The following is a 27,820-nucleotide window of genomic DNA, read 5'->3' on the forward strand; positions in this document are numbered from 1 at the left end:
CTATGTCTGCTTTCTCCCTATTAGACTTAGCCCGGCTGCTCAGGCAGACCAACATGGCAAGCAAAAGGTTTTACCTAATAATTAGATAGTTGTGTTTCCTCCCTTCTTACACTGTTCATTGTTTATGTTTCTACATAAAACATGGATTTGTACCAGGCAGGAAAAACCTTAAAGACAAAGAATGGGTACTAAGATACTTTAGGAAAAGAAACATTAGAATTCATAAAACTGTTCTTTCATATACATTGTGTTGTGGCTAAGAAACACTTTTTTTTCTGCCTGAGCACACATAGAAAAGGATCTTTCTCCCATTGGCAGCAATAGCAATACTTATTTTGGTATTCTTATCTTCCATTGGGGGAGAGGTGTTATAAGCAGGGAAGGTGGGAGTGTGGCATTATTTTTCTGGTGTACTGCCAATGTCAGCTAACGCATGAGCACAACTGGCTCCCAATAATTCTCTCCATAAGCAAGGAAGATCCTCAAGAAAGATTGTCCTTGCCTGGGGACAGAAATGAGCTCTGCAAGCTCACAAGTGCTGCTACAAGCTAGTATTTGCTATTGCTGTATTCAACTTAACCGTTATAATCAGCTGAGGTTATCCATGAGGGAACTAAAATATAAAATACTTCTAGTGAGCAGAGAAAAGTAATGACAGACAGTAGAGGAATACAATCATTGTCATTAGCAGAGCTCATGAATAACTGATACAAGATAATTTCTTTCCACCTAAATACTTCACAACCAGTTCCTGATTTACTGAATAAAATACTATTTATCAAACTGTATCTATGAGTAGCTTGTAGTGTCTAGATCTTCACATATGTGGTTGCAAATATTTTGCCCTGAGGATCTATCCTTTACTTGTCAGAGACATTACTTTTCTTTATTCACATTGATCAGCCATGCAAATTATATACCGTGGTTTGGGTTTCTATTAATCTGTATATGATTTTTGGCAGTTAATCACAATTCACCAGAACAATTACCCAAACTAGAATACAGAAAAAATCTGAACACATGCAAAGTATATAAGATTTTGAAATCTAAACTTTTTTCAGAAATTAATTTTTTATGGTACTTTCTGAGCTATCTCAGGTCTGTCACCATCACATTAATTATGTTACTGCTCTTACCATCATGTTTTCTCTTCATAATATCTGTGAGGAACTGTAAAAATGCAAATCATTCAGGAAAACATACAGTGTCTTCTAGAAAGATCTGAAATCCAACTATTACTACTTAGCTGTGGGCAATTCAGCAGAGTGAATTCACATTTTTAAATATCAGCAAAGAATGAGAAATTATTTGGTAACATACAGCTAGCAGATGAAATCATAACTCTAGAAAAGCCAATAATAACCATTTTAGCCTTTTTCTTACAAAATAACCTGAAGTAAAAACAAGGGTTTTTTTACCTCAAGTTTTCTAATAGTGGGGGAAAGTTAAAAAATTCTGAATTGTCTCTTTCTTTGCAAAACACAAAATATAATTTGTGAAAATATTATTATAGTTATTCTCTTAGGAGAGAACTTTGTGTGTACTCTCAAAGCTCTATACCTACCATACTTTATCCTAACAAAGTTTACTTAGATAAAATGGTGTGGTTTTTTAGAAACAGAGGAGTAATGAATTAGGAACCATGCTATTTGTCCGTGTAGATAAGTCATCTGAGATTTGCTGCTGGTTCAGAGCACTAGTAACTGTGGCAAAATCATAAAAATGAGGCCAGTAGAGAATATTTTGAGAGATTTCAGGCAATAACAACAGAACAGTAAAGTATTGCATAATAAAAAGCTTAACTACCAACAAAGAAATGGCAAAAAGAAGTGCTCAGGCAAACCTGTATATCATGATAGAAAACCTGTATGCCGTAACAGAAAAAGCAGGTGAACTGCAGCTTGGATCAGAAACACAGTGCTAGACATTACATGTTAAGAGAAGAAACTGAACCCTTAGTAAAATTTGGGGGTTTTGACACAGCATTATTGTGTATATATTATTAATTTATTAAATCTCTCATATTTCTTACTATTATTTTTCATTACTTCAATGAGAGAGATTTGCAGTCTCTTATTGCAATGCAGCCATTATGGGCTGAATTTTAACTTGTTTTACATAGAACAAGTACTGAGCTGTCTCTGGAGAACTTTATTGCATTTTATCTGTGCAGTTTACTTGCATTTTATTTTATCTCTCACCTTTGATACTAATCAGTCAAGGTGGCAGGTCAAATCTTTTTGCATTGAAAACAACCACAATAACCAATCCAGAAGTAAACCAGCCTATAATGAAATTCACTGCCTAGGGCTAAACACACAGCTAACATGTGTTTAACAAATCAAAGCTTGTATTTATCACTTGTCACTGTTTGTGTCTTTGTCTGTTGGAAAGGAAAAAACAATTAAGAAGCTGAGCAGTAAAGAAAAACTTAAGAACAGTCCAATTTCTTTTCAGATTTGTTGGTCTGTTACTTTGGCAAAATGCAGTCTGAAAATCATGCCACCACAGAGTAGTAAAACGTTTAAAAGAAAGCGTCTGTGGGTGATCCAGTTCAGAATACAAACATCAGCAGCAGAAGTCTCAGGTGAAAACTTCATAGAAGGCTGAGAGAAGTTCAACTGACTTCACTTATGTTTGCAGTCAGATTTGCTGAATCCACACTGGAACTACATGGTAAAATACAGAAACCGAGGTACCATGTTTCTCACTCTAATGGTTAGTAAAGGTAACAGGCTCCTACCCAGCACAAACCCAGAAAGCAGAAACTCAGGCTTCTGATGGGATGGGAGGCAATGGTCCCTCCTGGGGCCTCCTGCAGGGTCCCACCATGGGCAATGCAATGCACAGTAACAGGCTTACTTGCACCAACAAAATCCATCTGCATAAATATGCAGCCTCACAACCCTGGAAAGGTGATTACCCTTTCTTATAATAATATAATCAATAATAATGATTGCTTTGAGATGTAGCTTTCTTTTCAGCTTATTTTCTCAAGAGACATCCTAAAAAATATCTTCTTCCTATGATTTCTACTTATACATTTGTAAGGTAAAATGAATGATTTGGAAACACCATTTCTGTTTACTAAGGCCAAAGTCCAGCATTTATCCCAGGTGTGAAGAGGTCAGTAATCCCACACTAACTCTTTTAAAGAAAAAACAAAAAGCAGCTACTTTTTCTCCTGCTCCTGCTCAGTCAGATTTTGGCTCAAAAGCCACAGAACACTACTGTAGGAGGATCCTTCCAAAGGAAATTCATTACCTAGCATATCACATCAGCAACTCCTCTGCCTGAGGCTTCAACTGCAACATGGCGAAGAGTAATCCATAGAATCATAGAATCATTTAGGTTGGAAAAGACCTTTGACATCATCAAGTCCAACCATTAACCCAGGACTGCCAAGTCCACCACTAAACCATGTCACTAAGCACCACATCTACAATGTTTTTTAAATACCTCCAGGGATGGTGATTCTACCACCTCCCTGGGAAAACTGTTCCAATGCTTCACCACCCTTCCAGTGAAAGAATTTTTCCTAATATCCAATCTAAACCTCCCTTGGTGTAACCTGAGGCTGTTTCCTCTTGTCTTGTTACTTGTTATCTGGGAGAAGAGACCTTCCCCCACCTGCCTACAGCCTCCTTCCAGGCAGTTGTAGAGAGTGATAAGTTGTCCCCCTGAGCCACCTCCTCTCAGGCTAAACGTCCCCATTTCCCTCACCTGCCTCTCATAAGACTTGTGCTCCAGCCCCTTCACCAGCTTCGCTGCCCTTCTCTGGACACACTCCAGCACCTCCATGTCCCTCTTGTAGTGAGGGGGCCCAAGACTGAACACATAGTATTTGAGGTGCAGCCTCGTCAGTGCCAAGTACAGGGGGACAATCACTGCCCTTGTCCCAGTGGCCACACTGTTTTGGATACAAGCCAAGATGCTCTTGGGCTTCTTGGCCACCTGGGCACACTGCTGGCTCATGTTCAGCTGATTTTCAACCAGCACCCCCAGGGTCCTCCAACACCAGGCAGCTTTCCAGGTGCTCTTCCCCAGGCCTGTAGCACTGCGTGGGGTTGTTGTGACCCAAGTGCAGGACCCAACACTTCTCCCTGTTGTAACTGATACAATTGGCCTCAGCCCATTGGTCCAGCCTGCCCAGATCCCTCTGCAGAGCCTCTTGCCCTCAAGCAGACCAACACTTCCCCCTTACCTGGTGTTGTCTGCAAACTGACTGAAGTGCACTCGATCCCCTTGTCCAGATCATCGATAAAGCTATTAAACAGGACTGGCCCCATGCTGAGCCCTGGGGAACACCACCAGGTGTAACTCCATTCACCACCACTCTGTGGGCTTGGCCAGCCAGCCAGCTTTTAATCCAGCATAGAGTACACCCATCCAAGTCGTGAGCAGCCAGTGTCTCCAGGAGAATGCTGTGGGAGATGGTGTCAAAGGCTTTGCTAAGGTTCTGAGGGACAATGCCCACAGCTTTTCCCTCATCGACTAGGTCAGTCATCTTGTCATAGAAGGACATGTGGTAAGCCAAGCAGGACCTGCCTTTCATAACCCCATGCTGGCTGGGCCTGATCCCCTGGTTGTCCTGCACATGCTGCGTGATGGCACTCAGGATGATCTGCTCCATAACCTTCCCCAGCACCGAGATCAGGCTGACAGGCCTGGAGCTCCCCGGATCCTCCCTCCTGTGCTACACTGCGGTACGTAGTAGGAGAATACTGTGGAGACCTTGTAGGCCTCACACATAGCTACAGCACGCTCAGTACAAACAGATCATACCACGTAACACTGCCTTGGCCTTTTCATTGGTTCCTGTAACATTCAGACTGTCCCATGATCATGGATTTTATTCGCATTTTATCTGCAAAAGAATGACCAACTCAAAAACCTGACCCATTAAAAAACCCCAACAAACAAACAAAAAACAAACGGCCAAATCCTCTGCCCCCAAAACTCCTAAAGCCCAGGAATTTTTTCATGTCAATTTTTTGTAACCAAGAGACCCGATTCTGCTCAGTCAATGACTCTACTGACTACAGTCAAGTTTTTAATGATTTACGTTCCTCCAATGTAAAATTAGTCTCAGTGGGGGGCTTAAAGATGATGAAACAAATCTCCTGATTAAACAACCCAAAATAATTCTAAATAGATGACAATTTTTTTCACTTAAAATCCTGAATGATAGGAATCTGAAATTAATAGCATCCATGTGTCAGTATCATCCCATCTGCCAATGACAGCTAGCTGAAAGTCCAGGCAGCATTTCACACTACGTTACGTAGCAGCAGTTTCATTCTTCATTGAGAAAGGAAGGTTTGCTATAATGGAATCAAACAGGAAGCTGAGTTACACAGAGAGAAAGTGCTGAATGCTCTGGACTGACACCTCTCTCACGTGCAGAAAATGAAGCAGCATCTTTGGTTACAAGGCATCCAGTTCTTGGTACCACATCTTGTGTGAGATACTGCCCATCCTTTACCATTATACTGATCAGTTATGCTGGGATATTGACTTTCTGTGAATCAAAGGATAACAGGTGTCCCTGTTTCCAAATTGCTAATGATTATTGCTTTGCCATAGCTGTTATCTTTTTTAAAACAATGTAAAAATAGAAATTAAATGAGATCAGAGTTTAAATTATGCTACGATTTTAAACTACCACATAGACTAAGATGGTTCCCTGCATTTAAGCATCTTTTGCTTGCAAGTGCAAGACATCAAATCAAGACTGCACTCCAGGGCTGAGATTGAGGTGGCTTTAAATATTTTCAACAAAGTCTGACTCAAAGAAAACTCCACTCTGAAGCAAAGATGAATCACCTAAGTGTATTCTCTGGTGGCTTATTGGGTATTTTAACATGATTATGGTCCTGATAGAATTGAAGTTGGATCACTTCCTTAAAACTGAAGTTAAGCTCTAACAATTAAGGAAGTTATTATTTTAAATTTCCTGTTTAGGGTGATAAGCCTGTAAATATCATCTGTGTGATGACAACCACAGAATAACTTTTTGGGAATAATGTCTCCCATGCCCACAATGTCCCTTACTAAAACTTGTCCACAGTACTGTCTGAGGTGGGTAGCAGCCTTCCTTCCCATCAAACAATTACACATTTCATTACCTACTTGCCTTCCATCAGTGTGAAAAACAGTGATCACCTTCACATGTTTCTCCAAACCCAACACAGCTACATTGACCAAATAAAGTATTTATGATTGGTTTACCAAAGGAAGAGAAAAATGAGCAACATAAAAATAAAAATTCATATTACAAGGAAAACATTCACAATGTGTCACTGACTAGTGGGAGTCCAGCCTGAAACACACCAGGCCCTAATTTCCACTAGTTTTGAGAATACAAAAGATTAAGGCATCTAAAATCAAAGGTTATACTGGAAATGCCCTACTGACTTTTACAACTATAGTACAAGTTTTACCACCTCAGCCTCAGATTGTGGCTACAGACACTGCATAATTGCATAATTCTGGATCTCTTGGAACCCTAGCAAATTTCTTCACGTCTCAGAAAGTTTTGACATTGCAGGCAACAGCGTGAGGTGCAAGGTGTAAACTGAACATCATCAGAAGACATATATTAATTCTTCCACAAGAGAACATCCATGGCCAGAGACTCTTCATGTACTTTCTCACTTGTTCCAAATGTCTGTGCTAGCATTAAGAATTATGTCATCCACTGGTCAACACAGAGATGCTATTGGCTTTCCTTTTACAAGCATTTTTCCTTTGCATCTCAGAAAATCTGTCATATTTACTCTTGAGGCAAAGTTACATTGGGCAATTCCCTACGAAGCACTCACTTCTCATTAATAATTTCAAACAGTCTCACTATTTATCTTGTTTAAGGACATACCACTACTTGGCCTCTGGAGATTATATTTATACTATTTTGATTCTTTCCATACTACTTTATTGTGACTAGAATAATTAACTTCTGCCTTAATTGTTACTATTGACTGGACTACTCTCTGCTCAGGCAGTGTGTCACAGCAGAGAGTGAAGGAATCCTTGGCTGTGCTACTAGTCCTGCCCCAGCACTCCGGCAGAGCCCAGGGGAATGCCTGGGCAGTGTAGAGCCAGCCCCTGTGACTATGCAACCATAGTGCATGCATGCACTTAACTTGCACTGCATGCAGTTTGGCCATACTGCTCAGTCTTACCATGACCCTGTGTAAAGGCTTTTGAAGTGAAAAAGAGGCTTTTGTTTCTGCATTAATTACAGAGTCCAGTCTTTGCAGGATCTTTGTGGAAATTTCCTGGACTATTTTGCCTTTGCCAATCTACTACTGAGAATGGGCAGCTTGTGCTATTAGACAGCTGGATAACAAGATGTGAGTGAATAGTCTGCTTGATTTATACAAAAATATGTAAACTTCTATCAACCATTTTTTCCCTTTTGTGTTCTGTCTCACCTTGACTACACTAGAGCCTCACCTACCGAGGCCTCGAGACAAATAAGCAGCCTGTCCTCTTTGCTTAAGCCTGGATACAGACTCCCTTCAGCAAACACCAACACTGCTTCGTAACTGGGTCATAAACCAGTGTGGAAACCTGTCACATTCCCTTCCCCATTGGCCTCTGTGTTCCAGGTTCACAGCACTACCATCAGGTGACAGACTAGTTTTGCCTGCAATGTAACTTAAAGAGAATTCAAAATCAATCTACAGTATTTCAGAATGATGTTTCACTATGAAAAATAAGTCTTCACATTGTTTGGACCACCTAGTGGACAGCTTTTTTTGTGTGAATAACAGCTTACGTAGTATAGCCCTACATTACAAAACAAGTGTTCTTATTCAAAAAAGATATTTGCTATTTCACTCACAATATCCTCTTCTTAAAAGTATACTTCACACAATAAGGCTGAATATAGATTGAACAGTGTGTGAAAGCATCTGAATTTTGGAATGCAAGCCATTCTTTTAAAAGCACCCAAGGAAGTTACTATTCTTCAGCAGTAATAGTTACTCACTGAAGTGTGATTTCTATGATCATCTATCTTAGTATCTTCATGTTTAACTATGAAATTCCTTACTTCTCCATATTTCAGGCTTATCATTTAGACATATATGTTTGTTAAATAGTTCAGATCAATGTTGCATTCATCTCTTCTTCAAATTCTATTCTTCTATCACTTGACATTTTGTGAAGTTTCTCTAATTACTGGGTAATGGCTCTGAATCACACGCTTGCTAAGGGTGTAATTCTGCCAGTTTTACTATCTCTACTTGTTTTACTGTAGATACAATGTCTTTGATTTCAAGGAGACTAGTTGCAGGGTACCATACACCATGCAGGGAGAGTAAGGATGACAGATTCGGGCCCTGACTGCTTTCCTCAAGAGGATTTGCTGCAATGAAGATATTTCTGTTTGGCACATTTATGATTTAACATGTAATAATTTAAGATAGTAATGTACACATTCCCTGCAGTCCCACACAAAGGACTTAACCCCATATGGACAGAAATGCATGAAGAGAGAAAGAATGGATTTCTCAACCTGCTGTGTTTACATACTACTCTGTTTTTAGCATGGAAAGCACATTACGCCTGTGGAGAAGATTAAAAACATTGCATTATTTCCTGTAACAGAAGGATCTCCCTATAAATACCTATCTTCATACCTTTAAATTGTAAATTGTTTAACTGAGCTCTGTAAAGTTGAAACACAAATTGCAGGATTAGGGCTCAAGTATTCAGATAAGTATTTGTAGACTTACAAGATGACATGTGTCCCATTAAATATATAAACAGAAATGTTAATGCATGGCACAAAATTATAAACAACTAATTTTCAGTAATAACCTGGAAATTAATGTATTATCATTTATGTTTTGGCTCTCACTACAGATAGCACATTATCAACCTACTTCATCTTAAACCGTGGAAGGTATTCTATGATCCAGTATTAAAGTCTGTATTCACAGATTTGCAACGATGCAATGACTACAATTACAGAGAAAAGTATTCTGAGAGGTAATGATTTCCTGGAATATCTAAAGATAAACCAGTTAAAACTAAACAAATATCATAATGTTTTACTTCAAGTTTTTAAACTGCTACTGACCATGGCAAAAATAATGTATCAGCAAATAAAACCCCATATTGTATAGACTGCAAAATTACTGCATATTTTCCTGCATTGCTGACTGAACCAGTGTGTGTGAACAAAACAGTTGTCTTTCATTCTGCCAAACATGAGAGATTTCATCACCGTCTTTTGAGACTAGAAGGCAAAGGAAAGGTGAAGCTCTTGGAAGTCAATTTGATTTCATTAAAAGGGTATTGAGATTATTAACAACATTTTAATATAAATCGTATTTTAAAAATCTTTATAGTACTGCCTCTGTAATTCAGGTATTTAAGGGATTTTTTATATTTCCAGGTTCAAAATGTGTAGAAGAAAGTTAGTTCCTTTATATTTCCTGCCTTCTAAGGGATTGTTAAAAAGACTTTACCAACATATAAAGCAAGTTACAGGATGTCAACATATAGCTTATAAATAGTAAACAAAAGATCTCTGTTATTTACTATATTTCTTACCTTCTTTTTTATGGGATCTCAAAGGACTTGACAACTGATGGTCTGCAACTGACTGAGATTGGCTAATTGATTGTGAATCATTCATTTCGAACGAATGTTTTCGAATAAATGGAGAAGCAGAAATCTCATCCAAATCCTTTTGGAATAAAGAACGTTGGTTTAGGCACATAAGAAATGTATTGATTCCACTCTGCCATGAAAACTTATAGCTGTGATCTCACAGGGAGCAACTTCTTATTTTCTACAACTCTGTGAAATGTCTAATGCCAGATTTAAGTTACACAAGATTCTTGTGGCTTTCAGCAACACCTACTTAGCACCCATGTCACAAACATTTGTTTACTTTTTCCATTTAACTTATTTATCCATTTTCCTCATGCAGTTAAATCATAGCATGCACTGTATGCTGATTTCCTCTCATAGTTAATTTGTATCTTTAGAAAAAAGCTATAGGAAGGTATTAATCTGCTTAACATTTCTAAGTACATCATCCAAGGGATTTTGTTTTTTTAATCTTACATATGCTCAGCAGAGTTACTGGCAAAAACTGTACATTTTCTCCATTTCATCCTTTCAACATCAAATGGTAAGCAGCAAAAATTGGATCAGACTTCAAAGACTATGCTGTGCTCCAAGTCACAGAGCGACTCCTCCATTTCACATATTGAATTCGAGCAGGATATCAAAGTGCTACCAAAGAACCTCAGGTCCTTACTAAAAAAGAGTCTCTAACATCTGTAGAAAGTGAAGTGCACAGACAAATCACCTCAGGGAGCAGCTAGCATTTATTCTCAGCAGCAAATTTCCAGCCTTTTGATTCTCTTATTCACTGTACCTCCCTGTCTTTCTACAGAACTAAAGTTCTTAGCAAGCAGGCTTTTGTCTCAAAGACTTCAAAACATCACTAACGGTTTCATGTTCAGATGGCTATGCCAAGCAGCCATGAACACACTGCAGAACTGTGGACTCAGGAATTTGAAGTTATAATGTGATGTTATTTTAGAATATAAACTTAGAAGTACCTTTTTTGTTTGTTTGTCAAGAAAATCAGGCACCACAGGAGAAAATTCGTTACTGGTTTGCTGCCTAAAAGCAAAGGAAAATAAAATACATAGTTCAAATATTGTCATTTCTTTATTCTTATGAAAACTTTACTTGCATACACGTTTTTTTGTTGATTTCCCCTTTTCCCCCTCCCCCAATTTCTAAATATGCACATATAATCAACTCAGACAAAACACAGACCAGTCCCATTTCCTCTTATGAGGAAGTGCATTATTCAACACAGTAACAGGCTATAAGCAACGCATTTGTCATTAAAAATCTGTGGACATGTGTGTACGTGTAAAATGAGTTTATGAGAATTCTGTGAAATGGAAGTAATGTATTAAAATTAATTTGACAAGATTTTATATGAAATTTTTTTTTCCAGGGTTGTGAAAAGATGTTCTCACAGGACTCAAACTTAAGACACTCAAAATTTGACAGATGAAGTAGTGAAACACATGGCTTTGGGTTCTCCTAAAGCTAATTGTGTTAAGCACAGAGCAAGGAGTAAGAGTTCTTAGATTCTTCATCTGTATCTGTTATTATTTTACCATCACATTATGTCACCATAAAAATATTAAGGCCAACTACCGCCTTCATTAATGCTAATTAAAGTATCACAAAAACCTTCCACAGGCCCTGATCCTTGTTGGCAGGCCTTTGAAGTCAATGGATCTCTTCAATAGTAACATCCACCCACACAGAACTTGCTCCAGAATCTTCAGCTATGCAAAACCAAAAAAAGGATGCTACCAATTTCATTTGATGGATAAAAACCTGAGGTTTATAGACATTATTTGATATGCTCACGGTCCTAAAACTGGGATTAAAAGTAAGATTTTCTGATTGTCGAAACACACCTCAGACACTGCATCATTAATCTGCAACCTTCTCATAACCTTTCTGAATAAACAATTAATGGCAGTTGTATCTCTACTTATAAATGGAAACATCTGAAATCTGAGTTTCAGTCATAGATTTTGGTTTAGATGTATATATTATGGCTTTTTTCATAGACAGGGAAAAGCTTTCATAGACAGTGAAGAGCTACAACGTACTAAGTAGCTCCTTCAGTTTTACACAGTTAGTACAACTGAATACATTTCAGCCCTTTCAGTCACAGTGGGAGGGGGGAATCAAAAATTGCTTTACTGATTAAAAAATACAATACATGTTATCTCAGATTTCATCTTTTGTCAATACTTATATTTCAGTCAGCTGCACTAGTTATAAATTACTCATGTAACAATGGAACATCCTGTTGGACTTTAAAAAATGTCTGGCCACATGTGCATTTTACTTTTCAAAATGCACCTTTCAAACATACCCGTTAAAAATATTTCAGGTTAAAATAACACTGCTGAAGGACTTCCAATGTTTTAGACAATTATGTATTGAATTTGATAGCTGTATATCATCATGCATATGTATTAGATAACACATATATTCTGTGGCATCCACAGAGGTTACTGAAGTATTCAAGCCTTATTCGCAATAGAGTTTAGGCTCTTAGGTTAATTAAGTTTGTCTGAATGTGTTACCCCAGCTCAAGAGCATTGACTTCAATTGTTTCATATTAGTCACAACACGGATGGCATCACAGTTGTCCATAAGCTACCTCAGGGTGTGGGAACAAAACAAAGCTTTCATGAACATGGTAAACATTCAACTTTTCTGTAATGTTGCAGTTTTGTGAATGAAGTTTGGATTTGCTTGTCAGGTCAGGGGAAATTAAATTCCTCTTTATTCTTTGATTCTAAGAAAGAGAAGGGAAATATTCTGTCTAAACAGTAATTTTAATTTAGATTGGTGTTTCCTGTGGAGGAAATGGAGGGATCCATTTTAAAAATGATTTCTCATTTTGTACTGGCATGCTTCACGTACAGGAAAGTATAAAATATGTCTACAACTGTATTTGACATCACATTTGTGCAGGTACCATATTATCTGTAAAGTTCTTTACTACTATTTATCTTGTATATATATTATTTAGATAAAACTTTAATGTGATTAGTTAGATAACTTGCCACTTTTCCCCAAAATTACTCAAGCATTTGTTGAGATGATTCATTCCCCCACCCCCAATACTGCAGAAAATAAACCAAATATGAGCTAAAAATAATGAATAACCTTCAAATATCACTGCGGTGGATTTCAAAATCAAAATCTTTTGTTGGATCAGTATGTTGCAAATGGCCTACAATGCCAAAATAGACTGAACCATCATCTAAATTTAAATATTTAGATATTGGGGTGGTTTGGATCTGGATCTAAATCTGCAGCTTGAACTAACCTCTGCCTTCTATTAAAAAAAAAAATATCTAGAATTTAGTATGGTTTTGCCAGCACTCTAACTATGCCAGGATTAGAACATTGTCTAAATGTCTAAAGCACGAAGGTAAAGTTCAGCAACTTATGTCCTGACAGCTTAAGCTACAAAAATCAGCATCCGGAATTCTGAAGCCCTCAGACCCTGACACTCTGTCAGGATCCCAGTGACCCCATGTTTCTGATCAGAACAATCCTAAGTAGGGTTGTATTTGGTGCAGGATACCCCATCCTCCCACAGAATGTACTGTTGCTGATACAAGTATGTACTTCATGATTACTAGCTTTTACTCACACGCTTTTCATCGTGTTTTTCTCTGAATCCTGTTGAGAGAAGGGGGAGTGACAGAGTGGCTTGGTGGGCACCTGGTAGGCAGCCAAGATCAACCCACCACAATGGCAAACTGGCAGGGAACGCTTCTGAAAACATGGCACCAACCATAGATGCTGAGCACCTTGAAATCAGTCTCTGAGCTATTCTGAAAATGTGGCTAGTACGCAACATGAGAAATACAATAGCAGCAGGAGGGCAGCTTAGCAGTAGTTGGTTCCTGTGAGCCCATCAGTGCTGATAGCTAACATTTTCCAATATGGCATTTGAGGCTGATTTTGAGGTGCAGGGTATTTTCAGGTATCTTTGAAGGAACTGTTTGTCCTGTGATTTCAAAAAGTTGTTTTCCACATTTGCAGGAATGCAGTGTTTGGGTCAGAGAGATGAGATGCAGTCAGCACACTAACCTGGGAAGGATGCAAGAGATCCAGGTTCATGTGCCTGGTTTCAGGCAGGCAATACAACAATTTGCTACTGAACATTCAGCTACTGAGCTATACACCTCAGTCCTCACACAGGGATGGTCTATAAACCACTGAATTAGCAAGAACCATTGACAAAAAGAGAAACATTGATTCTTAGGGTCTGTCTATACATCCGTACAGTGTATGGCCACACTGTCCTTAGCATTGAAAGCAGTCAGATGATAGCAGCAAAAAACTAGTCACACAAACCAATTTATAATGAAGAAAAATAACTACTTTTGGAGTTATGCTGGTTGTTATAAGCCATGGAATTTGGACTTTCATCATTTAAACGCTTTTGAAAATGGTAAAAATACTTCTACATACTCCACTAGAAAGAATACAGCTCATTTTGCAGAAATAATGTATTCCTGAACAGAACAGTTTTAATCCTTCCAGCATGGGTAGATGAAAAATTCTGAAGGGATGGGGATGGGGGGGGGAAAAAAGATGACAATAAAAAATTGTGTCCAAATTTCCACTTACATCTTTATAAATAATGAGTAACTATATGATATGAACCATAAAGTAATTAGAAGCTCATATGACAGCAGAATCAGGCCCAATCGGTTCCACTGCATGCCACAGGAATTGCAGACCTCCTATTTCCATCACAAGCTTAATGTTTGTTATGATTACAAATAGGAAAGTGAAGCTATTAAAGGAAAGCAGAATGTATTTATACCATCTTTTACTGTGGAAAGAAATGAGAATTCATATTCAAAAGATGACTTATACAAGAAATGTCAGCATGGTCCTGACAGAAACTGAAATTATCCAAGGAGGAAATTATGGAGCAATGTGAGAAAGGTGTAAGCAATAAATTACCAGGACCTGATGGCATTCATTTGAAGGTTGTGAAAAAAAATAAACTAAGTGGAGATGCAACCCTTTCAAGCAGCTATTCATAAAGAAGAGAAGCACACTAACATAGTGCTATTTCTTTTTCTTTAATCAAAAGAATCCAACGAAGGTTTTGTTATTGACTGAGTAAGTGAACCTCACTTTAGTGAGAGGCAAGCTGCAGACCAAGTCAAAGAAAGCACAGCAGAAGACAGAAGAGTTTGTATATGAAACAGTTTTATTTACATTAAGCCAGTTTCTGAATGGATCTGTGCTCATGTGACTGAAATAATGTTTAATCTCTGCTTTCAGTGATATATGGGATATTATGTTTATATGCTAACCCATCAGTGTCCATGTAGGTGAATCCACATTGCATGCTATTTTAACGGGCCTCCAGCTGTTGCAGACCATTCAGAAACGAGCATTGTTCATTTTTCAAGCACAGCAGCAATGCAGTTGCAAGTAAAGCTAACCCAAGGAGAATTCCTCTAAAACAATTTTTACACTTCCTTTCTACACTGATGCAGCGAAGGCTGCTGGCACTAAGATGCTATAAAAGTGGCTGACTTGCAATGCACTAGCACAGAGATCTTACATTTCAAGAAGTCACTCTGTATTTATAAATCATAAAAAGAATCTTAGGAAATCATCTAATCCATCCCCATTTTCAGAGAAAAATCAGCTGTACCTACTCTTTTCTTTTTTTCCCCATGTTTGTCTAAGCTGACTTTTAAAACCTACAGTGATAGAGATGTCAGAACTTCCCAAGGTAACCTACACAGGGCTTAACTTAGTTTACCATCAGTGAGCTTTTCTTCACCCAGCTTTCCTGTGCTACAATGCAAGCCCATTATTACTCACCTGATTCTCAAAGAGAACAATTTGTTCCTTTCCTCTTCCCATCAGCCTTTCATGATTGCAGAAATGATAGCACATGCACCCTCAGTTTTCCATTTCCCTTCGATATCTCCCCTTATCATGGTTTATAGAGATAGGTAATCATTCTTGTTGCTGAGGGACTTGCTCGTTTTCTTGAAGTGCAGTGTCTATACTACACTAACTGAGGTCTCAGCAGTGATGAGAAAATGTTATGATGCACATGTGAGGTATGTATCCTCATTGCTACTGCCCAATGTAAACTTCAGAGCAGGGTGCCATTAGTGACTGACATTCATTTAATGGTTCATTAAAGTCCATGTACCTCTGTTTCTAGTTCTAATCCTGTCCTCTTAAACCCCTGTAACCATCACTCACTTAGTACTGACACAAATCTAGTCATCACATTCTGCTTCACCAGTCAAGCCATTAACAAGTAGAAACAGACCCATTTTTGGAACCTGACTTTCAGATGCATACTTCCTGTAGAACAGAGAAACACTGATAAATATTTATTCATAACTTTCCTAAGTTGGCATGCTTGTGTAGTTTTCTTCAGGCTTTATAATTCAATCTTGATTACCTAAGACTCATGTGAATGTCAGAAGTTTTACTAAAATGAATGGTTTCTGAGAACCTATGCTGACCAAAGTGTGAACAGGTTATCAACTAGCCAGAAAGAGAAGCATGTAAGGAGAAAAATCACAATGAATTTGACTCAAGAGTGTGAAGTGCTGTTGATGTCAGGTATCTTCTGACATGTGTCCTTTAACATACAGAGCTCCATAAGGAAACAAAAGAGCAAGGGATAGTCACTGACATGCACAGACATAACTGACCTGTAACAAAGTCACTATGTGGAAAGAATGTTTTCTGCTCTACTACGTAGTATAAGGCCACTGATCATGTAGGTATAGCTACCTTATATTGGGATATTTAGCAGTTGGTGAGCTAGAGGGAAAAAAGAACAATACAGGAAGTATTTTCCAAGGTATCAGGTTAGTACTATTTAACACAATTTTCACTTGGGAGGGAAATGGGTAAGAAGATGGTGGAGCATGCAGGTTACAGATGCTTTGACAAGATTCTAAAGGGATTTAAAGGTATCTGAGGATGAAAGCTCTGTCTGAACAAGAACATGAACAACATAGTGTAGATTAAGGTCCTTAGTCACTGAACTGTAGATTATCCTGCTAAGAACAAGAACCTTTATGAAAAAATACATTCACTAGAGATTTGTCAGTCTAACAAGTTAAAAATCACAGGACATTTTAGAAAATTACTTTTTCCTTCTCCACAGATTATTCCTAATTAGCTCAAGAGATTCCTAATACTAACTTGAAATTGGAGCTATGCCATTGCAAAATGCTGCAATGACAGTTTTGATTTCATGCAATGACCAATTATACAATGGAGGAATGAGGTGAGGCTCATGTCCACAGTGGCCCTGTGAGAGAGGAAACCCTGTCACACTCCTCCGTTCTCTGCTGCCTGTTCTGCTCTCTGCAGAAGGGTAAATCTGCTGTTCAGCAGGGTTGTCAGAAGGGCTCTGAAAGGTTTTCTTTCCTTTATTTGAATTTAGTTTTAATCATGTTTGGCTCCCTAAGGTAACTCTGCCCTTTTTAAGTCTTGAATGAGCTACTTTGGGGAAGGCTTTGACTGTGATTCTGTTCCTTCACACCATGCAGGCCTGCAGGTTCCTCTCGGTGGCTGATGTTGAGAAAGTTTTGCAAGTGTCACATACACAGACTGGGTTCTGGGGGGGAATTCAGACTTAAGTGTCAGTCTCCCAGGTGTACAGTTAATCCCATGACACTTTTTTGGTAGAAGGAGTCACAGGCAATTCCATAGCTCTGCGGTAGAGGGTGAAAAAACATTTTTTCAATGAGACAAAGCCACTTCCCTGTCAATGTTTACATTATCTTCCTATACCTATTTCTACTTCTATCAGAGATATCTGCCGATTCTCAAAGTGTATTTAGTTACTTGTAACCAAAGACACTTTAGTTGTGAAGTCAGCTTCATACATGAAAGATTTTTGCATTTGAACAGTTAAAACTGGTTTTCAAGTCAAGCACATAAATGCAGGAAAAATTTAACTGCAATGTTAAATGAACTGATGTGTGCATTTAATTAGCAACCTACATCATTTATTAGCTTGAATTTGCGTATGTCCTGCATTCACTGACTAAAAAGCATGAACTAGGTGTAGAGATTAAATTTCCTTGAAGGAATTCAAATTTTTAAAAAGTACCCGTTTCTTCCGAACACTTTGAAATTCATTTCTTAGTAAAACTGAATGCTTTATATATATTATAATACTGTAACTTCTTTTTTTAACAGATCTTTGAAAAAGCAGTAGGTTGTCATACATTTAAACGTATAGTTCTATTCCTGTGCATATAACAGAGCAGAACTGTATATGATTTTGCTTTCTGATCCTGAGTACCTTTAAGCTATTTTTTCATTTTCCAAAACTACCAGTTAGAAGAAAAACAAAACAAAAATAAAAGAAATTAAAGGAAATTAAGAGAAAAGAGTATGTAATTATTCTGTACTTTAGTTCCATGGTATGTGAAGCCGCAGTGGGGCTGTCTTCTCTAGGGACAGATTACCGGCTACTGTGTTAAACATTTGCACTATTATTCAGCAGCCTTCCTGTTTCCTACAAGTTTCCTGTCTGACTGAACAGTCATATGCTTAAAACACAACAGCCCAGTAACTGCTACATGTGGAAGTGAAGCTTGATTTATGGGAAGTAAGTTATTGGATTTAGTTCCAAGATTCTGAACATCACCTGTGAAATGCTGAACATTTTCAAGTCTCACTGAAATCACTGGAACCTGAGGCCACTGCTGAGAAATTTATAGGATTAGGCAAATAATCTGCAATATTTGTTGGGGTTAAAACTTCAGAACTGCCAGCAGTAATGGCAGTTTAACAACTCCAGGCAAAAGAATGTATGCATTTATTCACCTCTCTGATTGTGCATAGCAATCAGGACTGGGTACAAGACCTGAATGGCCAATGTATTTTACATGGGCACCTTCCAGCCAGATATCTAAAGGCATTTAGACATTGACTTCAATGTTAAGTTCACAGGTTGAATATCATTAAAGGTCTGTATATTTGTGCTTCATAGAGCTCAAACTCACCTCAACAGTTACTGAACCATAAAATGTTTGTGAATCTCAAGGGATGTACAATTGAGCAAGCTGTACCTAATCCAGAAAAATACATTTGTTTGGAGAGCAACAGCAAAATCCAGAAAGAGCCTAATGCAAAAAGGGAAGAAAATAATTCCTGGCTAACTACACATAAACAAATCCAGGTGAAAGCTCTAGATCACTTAAAAGAAAAAAAAAAAAAGTCTCTCTAATTGTAAATAATTATAATTTGGGATGCCAAAGAAAACTGATAATAGTTAGTGTATTAGCTCTTGCTTTTAGCTATGAGTGCAGACTGGAAAACAAATGACCATGCAATCATCAATAGTTCTAAAGAAATCACAAGATACACACCCCTTAGGTACTTAAGAGAAGAAGGAGCTGCATGCACATGAAGGAAATAATAAATTAGGAAACCTATTGCCCCAGTGAGCAGTGAGGCAACCAAAAGACAGAGATATGATGGCAAATTGCAGTGGGCTCATTTTTTTCCCTGCAAATAATCATCAAAAACATTTATTTATTTATTTAGTCTTTGTCCAATAGTCTGAACCTTTCTCTTGCTGAAAACAGAATACTACAACAAAGAGATTCTGGAATACTACTTACCTACAAGAATGCAGGCGGTTAATACCTAAAAAAATCCTGTAATGATGCACCAGAGCATGTAGCAGACATTATTCAATCTAAATCAACCAAAGTTAGCATGGAGGTTAGCATAACTCAAGGCTATGAGCATAGACAGAGAAAGAAATACCATTTTGGAGAAGTTAATGGTTTGTTTTTAAAAACCCCAAATGTTCTTAATGGAATAACAGCATCTGCTTACAGTCAAGTCAGTCACTACATTCAGAGAATTCTGAAGAAGTGTAACAGAACCCGCATTTATATGCCATATAGGAAGCATATAAACCAACAGAAATAAGGACTGGAAGAAGCACTGAGATGTCCTCATGCCCACGCCACAGCAGGAGAGATCTCATAAATCATAGTCGCTGAAACTTGCTAATCAAAGGGATTAATCCAGCAAATGCGGCCACCTCTCCTAGAACACTGTCTCTGGGAGACAGACTTTGATAACAGCTAAAGACGTAACAGATCTCTCTTGCCTCTCATACCCAATGTTGGGGGAACATTTGTCTGGAGTAACTCCATTGGTAAGGAAGGTTAAAATACCCTTCCTCTGCAAAGAGGGCACCACTATTACAGTTTGCAGTATTCCTAGGTTTTCTGTCAGTGACTTGTCCATCTGCTTTTTACAGCTCTTTTCCCTATCTCATTGATGGTCTCAATGGAGCTTTACAGACACAGAAGGGTAACTTTCTGCTGTCGAGAATTTAATAACACGCACTGCAGACAATTCTGAAATGCTGAGCACTTGCAATCCTGCCTGCAATCTACGGCATTCTGGGCACTTCCAAGAAGTGCAAGAAACAGGACAGCAACACAGGACAAACAGCACCATAAATAAACCTAACTCTGGTAACTGGGAGAATATTAAAATGACTAAGCTGGTGGGGGCACTGGCTAATCTACAGGTGCTCATCCTCAGAAAATGGCAGATTCCCTAAGAACTGGCTGAATCCTGATGACATGCCTGCTACTTTCAGATCTCACTGTGTGGAAAATCACTTCTGTTAGATAATAGACAGCAAAGGATTCAACTCACCAGTGCTCTTCACAGCCAAAATCAGAAGCTGAGCAGCTGTTCTTAAGCTGGGTATCTGCTATACAGCCAGAGCTTTTTTCCAGTCTTGTGTATTTTTTACGAACAATATATCCCCTGAAAGCTAAAACACATAGTTATGAATCAGAGAAAAATTCTGCAGAGCCTGAAGTGCAGACAGGCACCCAACTACGGCACAGAACTGAATGCCTTCAACTTTTACTGAGTCAGTGGACAGAAAGAACACCTAGCACCTCACAGGGGTGGCTCCAATGTTTGCAGAGTTAACAACAGCTGGAAATTATGCAGGGCCTTACACTGTCAGTTACAGTGTTACAGTGACCACTTGGCACAGCCCAGGCAAGGAAAGCAGGCTTTGAAATGAGAACATGTCTAATTTAAATAGGAATCCCACCTAAAATACATAGTAGAAACATCACTCCCAAAACACCTTCTTCAATCACAACTCCCATGATCTGAGCTACTCAGAATTTTACAGAATCAGAAATTTTACCTGCTTTTATTGTGGGGTAGAGGGGTGAGTAGTGAGGGACAGATACATTCAATTAAAACTAGAAAAATTAATTATGTCTTCTATTTTTCAATTAACCATAACCATAATAAAACACCAAAAATACCTTTCATACAAATAATCAGGAAAAAATATCTACAGAGATAGGAATTTATACCATTCATAAAAAAAAAGCGGAACAAAACAATCCCTAGAAACACTAAATGAAGCAGCAAGCACGCAGTGAAATGAAACAGCAAAGAAAATGGCAATGAATAACATTTTGAAGATACGTATATGTTTTATTTCAATTGACTGTCCCTGGACTTAGGCACCTAAATAACTGAATTACTTCTGCAGTTTTATCTGACATGAATTTGCTTGAATTCTTGATGCCTGTAAGCGGTTAGTAATAAAGCTCCAGCACAAACCACAGATCGCAATACATACTGCACTTAGGACAAAAGACTAAAAAGTGTTGCAATGTACACTTACAACTCACACATTTTTAAATTTTGTTTTGTGTAGGGTTTATTTCAAGCAGCATTTTAAGTAGAAATCCCTTCATAAAAAGGGAAAAAGGGCTGAATAATGAAGAAAGTACAGTATCAATGCCATAGTTGAAGGGTACAGCAAGCAATTGCTCCATAAGAAAGCTCAGGGTTGTGAGGGAATAGGGCTGTTTATCAGTGTAGCAGGACTGCAATTTAAATAGTGAGACAATAAGTAAAAACAAATCTGAGCTAAGCTCAGGAAATACCATGATTTTGAGGAAAAAAAAAATATTCCCTATCCAGGATAAGCTTTTAAGCACACTAAACACGTGCAAAACCAGAGTTGGTCTGGGGACTAATTACTCAAAGGAGGAGGAGAAGAGCCCTCTTGTTGGGGTTGCTGGAGTCCAGGGTTAAATATTACAGTGGGATGTAGGATAGGCACAGAAATGGGGTCTACAGCATGTAGGATCAGGGTCAAAATAACATTGTAGATTACAAAGGGAAATCAGGAGGTTGAATAAATATAAAATATAGAATAAATTTAGAACACAAAAGTTGATGAGAAGATTAACAAATTTTCCCTGTATCTTATGCCTCTGATTTTATGAAAACTCTAGAAGTACATATTACTTACACAAGAGAGAATAAAGACCCTGTAGAATTTACAATCCCTTAATTATTATCAAATTAAGAAATAATTGATTGATTTCCCTTTTATTCCATTTAACTACTCATAAATTTACTCCTCATTGACGATGTTTTTTGTGTAATAAAAAGATGGTGGAGAAAACAAAATAGAGCTACCTTGATTGCATGTGCTCTTTCCCTTAGGAAGGGGCTGTAACAAATCCCTTCTCTTCTATCTGAATTCCTGTATAGTGTTAAAGGTCTTCTTTTTAGCCACCTACCTCCACAAAAATACGTGGTGTTGCACTTATTTGAGCAATGTAAGACAATTAAAACCATCTGAACAGTTCAAGCTGTGGTATGCAATGCACCACAACAGTCTTTCAGTGCTATGGAAGTTTCCAGAGTAAAGAAGCAGCAAAAATTGCCTTTTAATGAGAGGATACTAAAATAAATAACCATTTCACTTTGCAGAAGGCTTGACAGAAGTTGGGCCTGCTGAGGTGTTGTACCGAATACAGAGCTCAGGTATCGTGAGGCTGAGGAACTTTCTGCCCTTAATAATCAGCTGGAAAAGCCTGCCTGCCTGGCAGCAATGAGGCAAGCATTCACTTGCCCCATGTGATCAGGCTTCCAATCCTCAGCTATCCCCTACTGACCAGACAAGGAGCCTACTTCGATATTGGCAGCAGAGACAGCTGGCCAGCAGCCACCTCTCTGCAGCTGAAACATGATAAGTATCAGTCAGTTGATGGACTACTATAAAGATAAAAAAGCACTGAAACAAAAGAACTAATAAGATAAACTTCAGTTTTATCCTTACTAATTTCTCAACTTCTAGTCATTCTTTGTGCATATGTGTGTGTGTGTGTGTTTGTCTGTAAAGTCAATGTGGATACCTACTGTGATTTTATTTTTTAAAATTCTTTTCCCCCCAGACTCTTATTAATGTCAGCATAACCATTTTGGTCTTCCCTCACTCACTACAAAAAACCTGCTATATCTGATAATAAACATAGGTTTTACCCTGTCATTTGTTCTCATACATATTTTCAAAATCAACTCCTCTTCAACTTCTGCAAGCTAGCTTCTAACATTCTTCCAGAATACCTTGAATCTGGCAGGTAAATGGCTGTATTTTTCCTACTTTCCCTTTGACTTATGGGATAACTGCAGTAGCAGGATAAACAAACTCGTCTCTCCCTCAAAAGCTTCATTGAGCATTACTAGGACTGCATCTTTTCAACATTTATTAACTGGATCTATAATGTTTCAAAAGAAATGCATATGCAGATAATTCTACTGGGGGAGTCTGAGAGGCTGGGAAGCTGCTCCATCACAGCAATTTGCATTACTGACTGGTGCTGGTTTTGACACTAAGCACTTGGCTCAAAGAGTGTGAAATTAGCAGACTCATGTTGCTACTGCTCCATGAACAATCACTGCATCATTGAAGAAGAATGATTACCAGCTGTCACCTCATTTTCACCTTATCCAGTCTATATTGCAAACTTTCCAGCAACAGTATCTTTAACCCTGATCTTTACATAGCCTAAGATGACAGGATCTGAAAAGTAACATAGGAACTGAACTTAAATTTTAGCACTTGGTTAGTAACTCAGTGTTAAATGTTTTATGTGCCACAATTTAGGACATGAATTTTTACTTCTTATACTGATCAATTCACACACAAAGCAAGTTTTCTGTCAGCTTCAGCACCTAGCTAACCAAGAATATACTTACCTCAGGGAGTTTGAAATTTGGTGTCTGCAGTTAAAAACCTTTATTTTAAGGTCTAAGTACATTAGAGGCATATACATTACACACAATGTTGCACAATTCCAGATAGGAAAAGTCCAGGCATTTTCCCCCTGATTCCCATAGGAAATATATAGTTACAGAGCAAATTGTGAAGCACAATGTAGAAAGATCAAAGCTAAACAATCACAGGTCTATACAAGAAGTATAAAGAAAGAAGATGAAGTAGTATTTTGAACAGCAGAAGGATTCATTCTCAGTCATAAAAAAAATCATGTTAAGCAGACATTTTCTATACAGACTCATTTTTAATCTATAGTACCACCTAAAATAGCATGTAACAGCAACTTGGAAATGAAAGGTCATGTCTGCTGAAGAGAAGATATCATGGTAGTTTGTAACCAGAAGTTGATTTGCTATGAACAGCATATCACTTTCTTAATTTGCCTAGTTAAAAGAGCATTCAGCAGCTTAACTAACAACATCCGAGAGGATTTGGAGCCCATGAACCTGATTCTTCACTCCATGCCAAATTAATTCTAATGAACAGTAAAAGGGATGGAGAGTCACATCCATCCTTTGCTGGGTCCCATGAATACCTCCCCTCTTTCACCTCTCACTCTTGATGGATATTGGGTGATGCCTATTTAATAGCAGGAAGAACCCAACTCTTAAATTCTCTGGCAGAAGCATTACAAGAAAGCAAGTCATGAGTTCTCACATACAAGCAGTAATTATCAGTTACAAGCAGTGACTAACAGGAGGACTCAACAAGGCTGCCATCAGGACTGGAGTCATTGATGCACATCACCACTTGGACACAAGGGTTTCATTATCATGCACCAAGTCTCTGATCTTGAGACTTGGTCAAAGACAAAAAAGTGAAGATCACTGAAACTCTTTGTCAATATCAGCAAGGGAAAGGAACAGGTTTTCCAATGTACTCTTGGACAATGTATATCGTTATCCCTGATTTTAGCAAGGGCATGAAATCTAGTAAGAATGGTCTTCTTTTCATCTCCTGAAAGACAGGAGGGAAAACCAAAAGGAAATGCAGACGTATGCACATTACAGAGCTTAACCCAGAGAGGGGGACAGAATATAGGACCTCATACTTCAAAACCATAAGGCCTTCTCACTTCTCCTAATATGTTCCCTGCACATGAGCAGCAGGCTTTTAATGGTTACTAGAGATAGATACCGAAAATGAAGGATTACTAGATGCCCTAAGCCAGTACAGAACACAAAGAGATGGAAGAGTAAAGTTGGCCAAAGCTGTGCAGCCTGTACAAACCAGTCCAGTTTGGCCTGGATGTAAAATCAAGGAAATACAATAAGTCAGTTCAGTTGCCAAGAGAAACATATACAATGTTTTTTACAGTGACAATGTAGTTAAAAGGAAGAAATTTAATTATATCAAAAAGTAAAACTGGATCTGCTACTTAGTAGTTGTTATTTTCGGGGAGGGGGAGGAAATCTGTATTTTATAGATATATTATAAAATGCTTAGAAGCTTTTGGAAAATTTTACTCATGCAATTCTTAGATCTATACAACAGTATTAGGCAGATACAGGTACACACACATGTACATAGTGATATAAATAGATGGATAAATATAGGGTTTTCAAGAAACATTTCCTTCTCTTCTATTGAAGCCAACATTAAACCTTTGCTGTTGAAAATCCTAAAGGTAACGTTTTTATTAAAAGCTTACATTTATTGTAAATGTAAAATAGTAAATTACAGCTGTTCTCTGGCCCTCTTTTTTTTTATTATAATGGAGTAAATTTTGCCAGAAGCACGTGTTAGAGATATGTAAATAGTGAGCAACATTGCATGGGCAGAAGTTAAATGAAGAGAGCAATTTACGAAAGGACACTTCATCTGGTTTCCTTCTGAACATCCATTACTTTTTTTTTTTTTTTTAAAAAAGAGCCCCATTCTTGAGTTCTTGATAAAACCTTTTCCAATACAATGTGACATATGGTGAGTGTGCGAGCACGTGTTGGAGGAGGAGATGGTGGCTCAATGGATTAGTCATTTGCCTTTCACCTCTGGAAGCATAGTTAAACTCAGTCCTGACCAGAGCTGCACAGCATATTCCAGATGGCTAAAGTGGGCCTAATTAAAATGAATTCAGTGATGTCACCTCAGATCTAAGTGAATCGCATGCACCACTCATTTGGCATTTTGGCAATGTCAGTTCACAAATGAAATAACCAGATTAAAATCCTCCCCTAAGTTTTTCGGGACAACAGTCACACTGCATGGAAATACATGCTATCATAACTAGAAAACATACTTTTATAATTGTATTATCAGTTGTATTAAATTCTAATTAACGCATTTTTCTAGCACAAAGAAACATTAAATGGGACTTGCATGTGAGGTAAATCAGTGCAGCAACATTTCAGTCAGATGATTCAGTGGATATACATTGATTTAAACCAGCTGTGAATCTGGCAACATAATTTAAAAAAATCCTTTATTTTAACAAAATATTTTTCCTTTTATGTACACGTAAATCAAAATAATACAAATCCCAACTACAAATAAATACTCAGAAGTGCAAAGTATTGTTAACTCAAACACTTTACACAAAATCATTCTTTACAATTTGTCTCCAAGTTAAAAATTAACATTTTCTAACCTTCACAGGTTGGAAATGTATGACTTGACTAGAAGAAGCCATAAAGACCTTGTGCATCCTTTGTACCATTTTAGCCATGAGACTAATAACATCTGTGTATTCTGAGAACCTGTGATGTAGCTATGCTGAAGTAGGGTAGCTTTTTCTTCCCCACCTAATTTAAATTCACAAATATTTTGTTTTCTAGCAAGGGTGTTTTCCTCCATCTGAAATAATGACTTTTTTTCATGTAATATAATACACTAAGGAATTGTATCCTCATGTATATTGTGAGGGTTGTTTTTTTTCTAAGTTTGTTTTTTCTTCCAAGATTTCTTCAATGGGTAGTGAACTGCTGGGCCCACAGAGATCTCCAGACCACCAGCTCATGTATTTGAAAGGCATCTGTTTATTTTTAAAATGCAAATGCAGCCTACCTCAAAGACTGACTTGCAAGAAATGAACAATCTGAACAAGTCAAGAGGTTTCCAATCAGGAGCTGTGTTCCTCCTTTATATCAGGCTATGATCACTCGCTGTCAAAACCACTTAAACAATATCCTGGAATCTGAATGAAGTCCCCCCACAATTAAAATGAGCAGGATAATCCTGCAAGAATTATTCAGGCAAATCATTTTTCACACAGTTTAAAGTAATGATAAGGTCATTTACAAAAGAAATCAGCGCCTTTGAAATGCTGACTTGTAGACAGAGGACTGCCTGGAGGAGGGCCATAGATAACAGTGAAGACTGGCCTCCTAACACTACCCTTGCAGTCTTTGGAACTGATTCTGATGAAGAGAAGGCCCAATAAGGTTAATACCCCTACTTTGATCTCTGTCAAAGCGTACCAGCAAGAATTAATTTACATTTCAGATGAAAAAGGTTGACAGCATGAAAAGGCATCTTGTTTCTGGTATGTGAATGTGCTGTAATAGATCGGGAATTCTGAAAGGAAGTTCTGAGGAAGCTAAAGGGATAAGCCGAGCGGCTGCTTTTATTGGGAAAGAGATGAAAGGAAAACAAATTTCAATATGCGCTGTTCTGTAGAAACATGTAAGCCAAATGCTTCCTAAATTTCAAGGCCTGCGTGTGCTGGAGCAGGGGGTGGGGGTGGGTGGGGGTGGGGTGGGAGGTGGGGTGGGGGTGGGTGGGGGGTGGGGTGGGGGCGGGGGGTGTGGGGTGGGGTGGGGAGGGAAAGAAGAGGGAAGTACATATATTTTAATTATATGGTTTTGCTAATGTCTGGATGACAAATGCAAACAATCTATCTCACTGCCTGAAATGGCTCATTAAAAGAAAAAATACAAAGGTGATCATACTCCATTTTACTGAAAAGCTGCCTTGAACTACACACTCTCATTATGAGATGTGCAGGGAAGAGGGAGAGATTTGGAGTTGCTTTTGTCTCCGTGTCACTAGGTACTTGGACAGTGTAATGTAAACAACAGAAAGACTGTCAGTGTATTTTAAAACCTGGAAAATGGCCACCATTAGCAAGCACGA

At 38.1% G+C, this 27,820-nt stretch overlaps 1 protein-coding gene across 6 annotated transcripts in view; it reads right to left on the reverse strand.

Moving 5' to 3' along the window:
* Positions 1-27,820, reverse strand: part of MYO3B (myosin IIIB) — a 207,588-nt gene that overhangs the window by 34,007 nt on the left and 145,761 nt on the right. For 5 of the 6 annotated variants that reach the window (XM_027810755.2, XM_027810753.2, XM_027810754.2 and 2 more), the window contains 3 exons: positions 20,296-20,416; positions 10,590-10,653; positions 9,568-9,703 (listed from right to left, as the gene is read on the reverse strand). In XM_027810755.2, the coding sequence (XP_027666556.2) occupies positions 9,568-9,703; positions 10,590-10,653; positions 20,296-20,416 (321 nt within the window). The remainder of the gene's footprint in view (positions 1-9,567; positions 9,704-10,589; positions 10,654-20,295; positions 20,417-27,820) is intronic. The other variant, XR_003561591.2, reaches the window with a different exon arrangement.

The sequence above is a fragment of the Falco cherrug genome, chromosome 8, assembly GCF_023634085.1.
Source record: "Falco cherrug isolate bFalChe1 chromosome 8, bFalChe1.pri, whole genome shotgun sequence".
NCBI lineage: Eukaryota > Metazoa > Chordata > Aves > Falconiformes > Falconidae > Falco > Falco cherrug.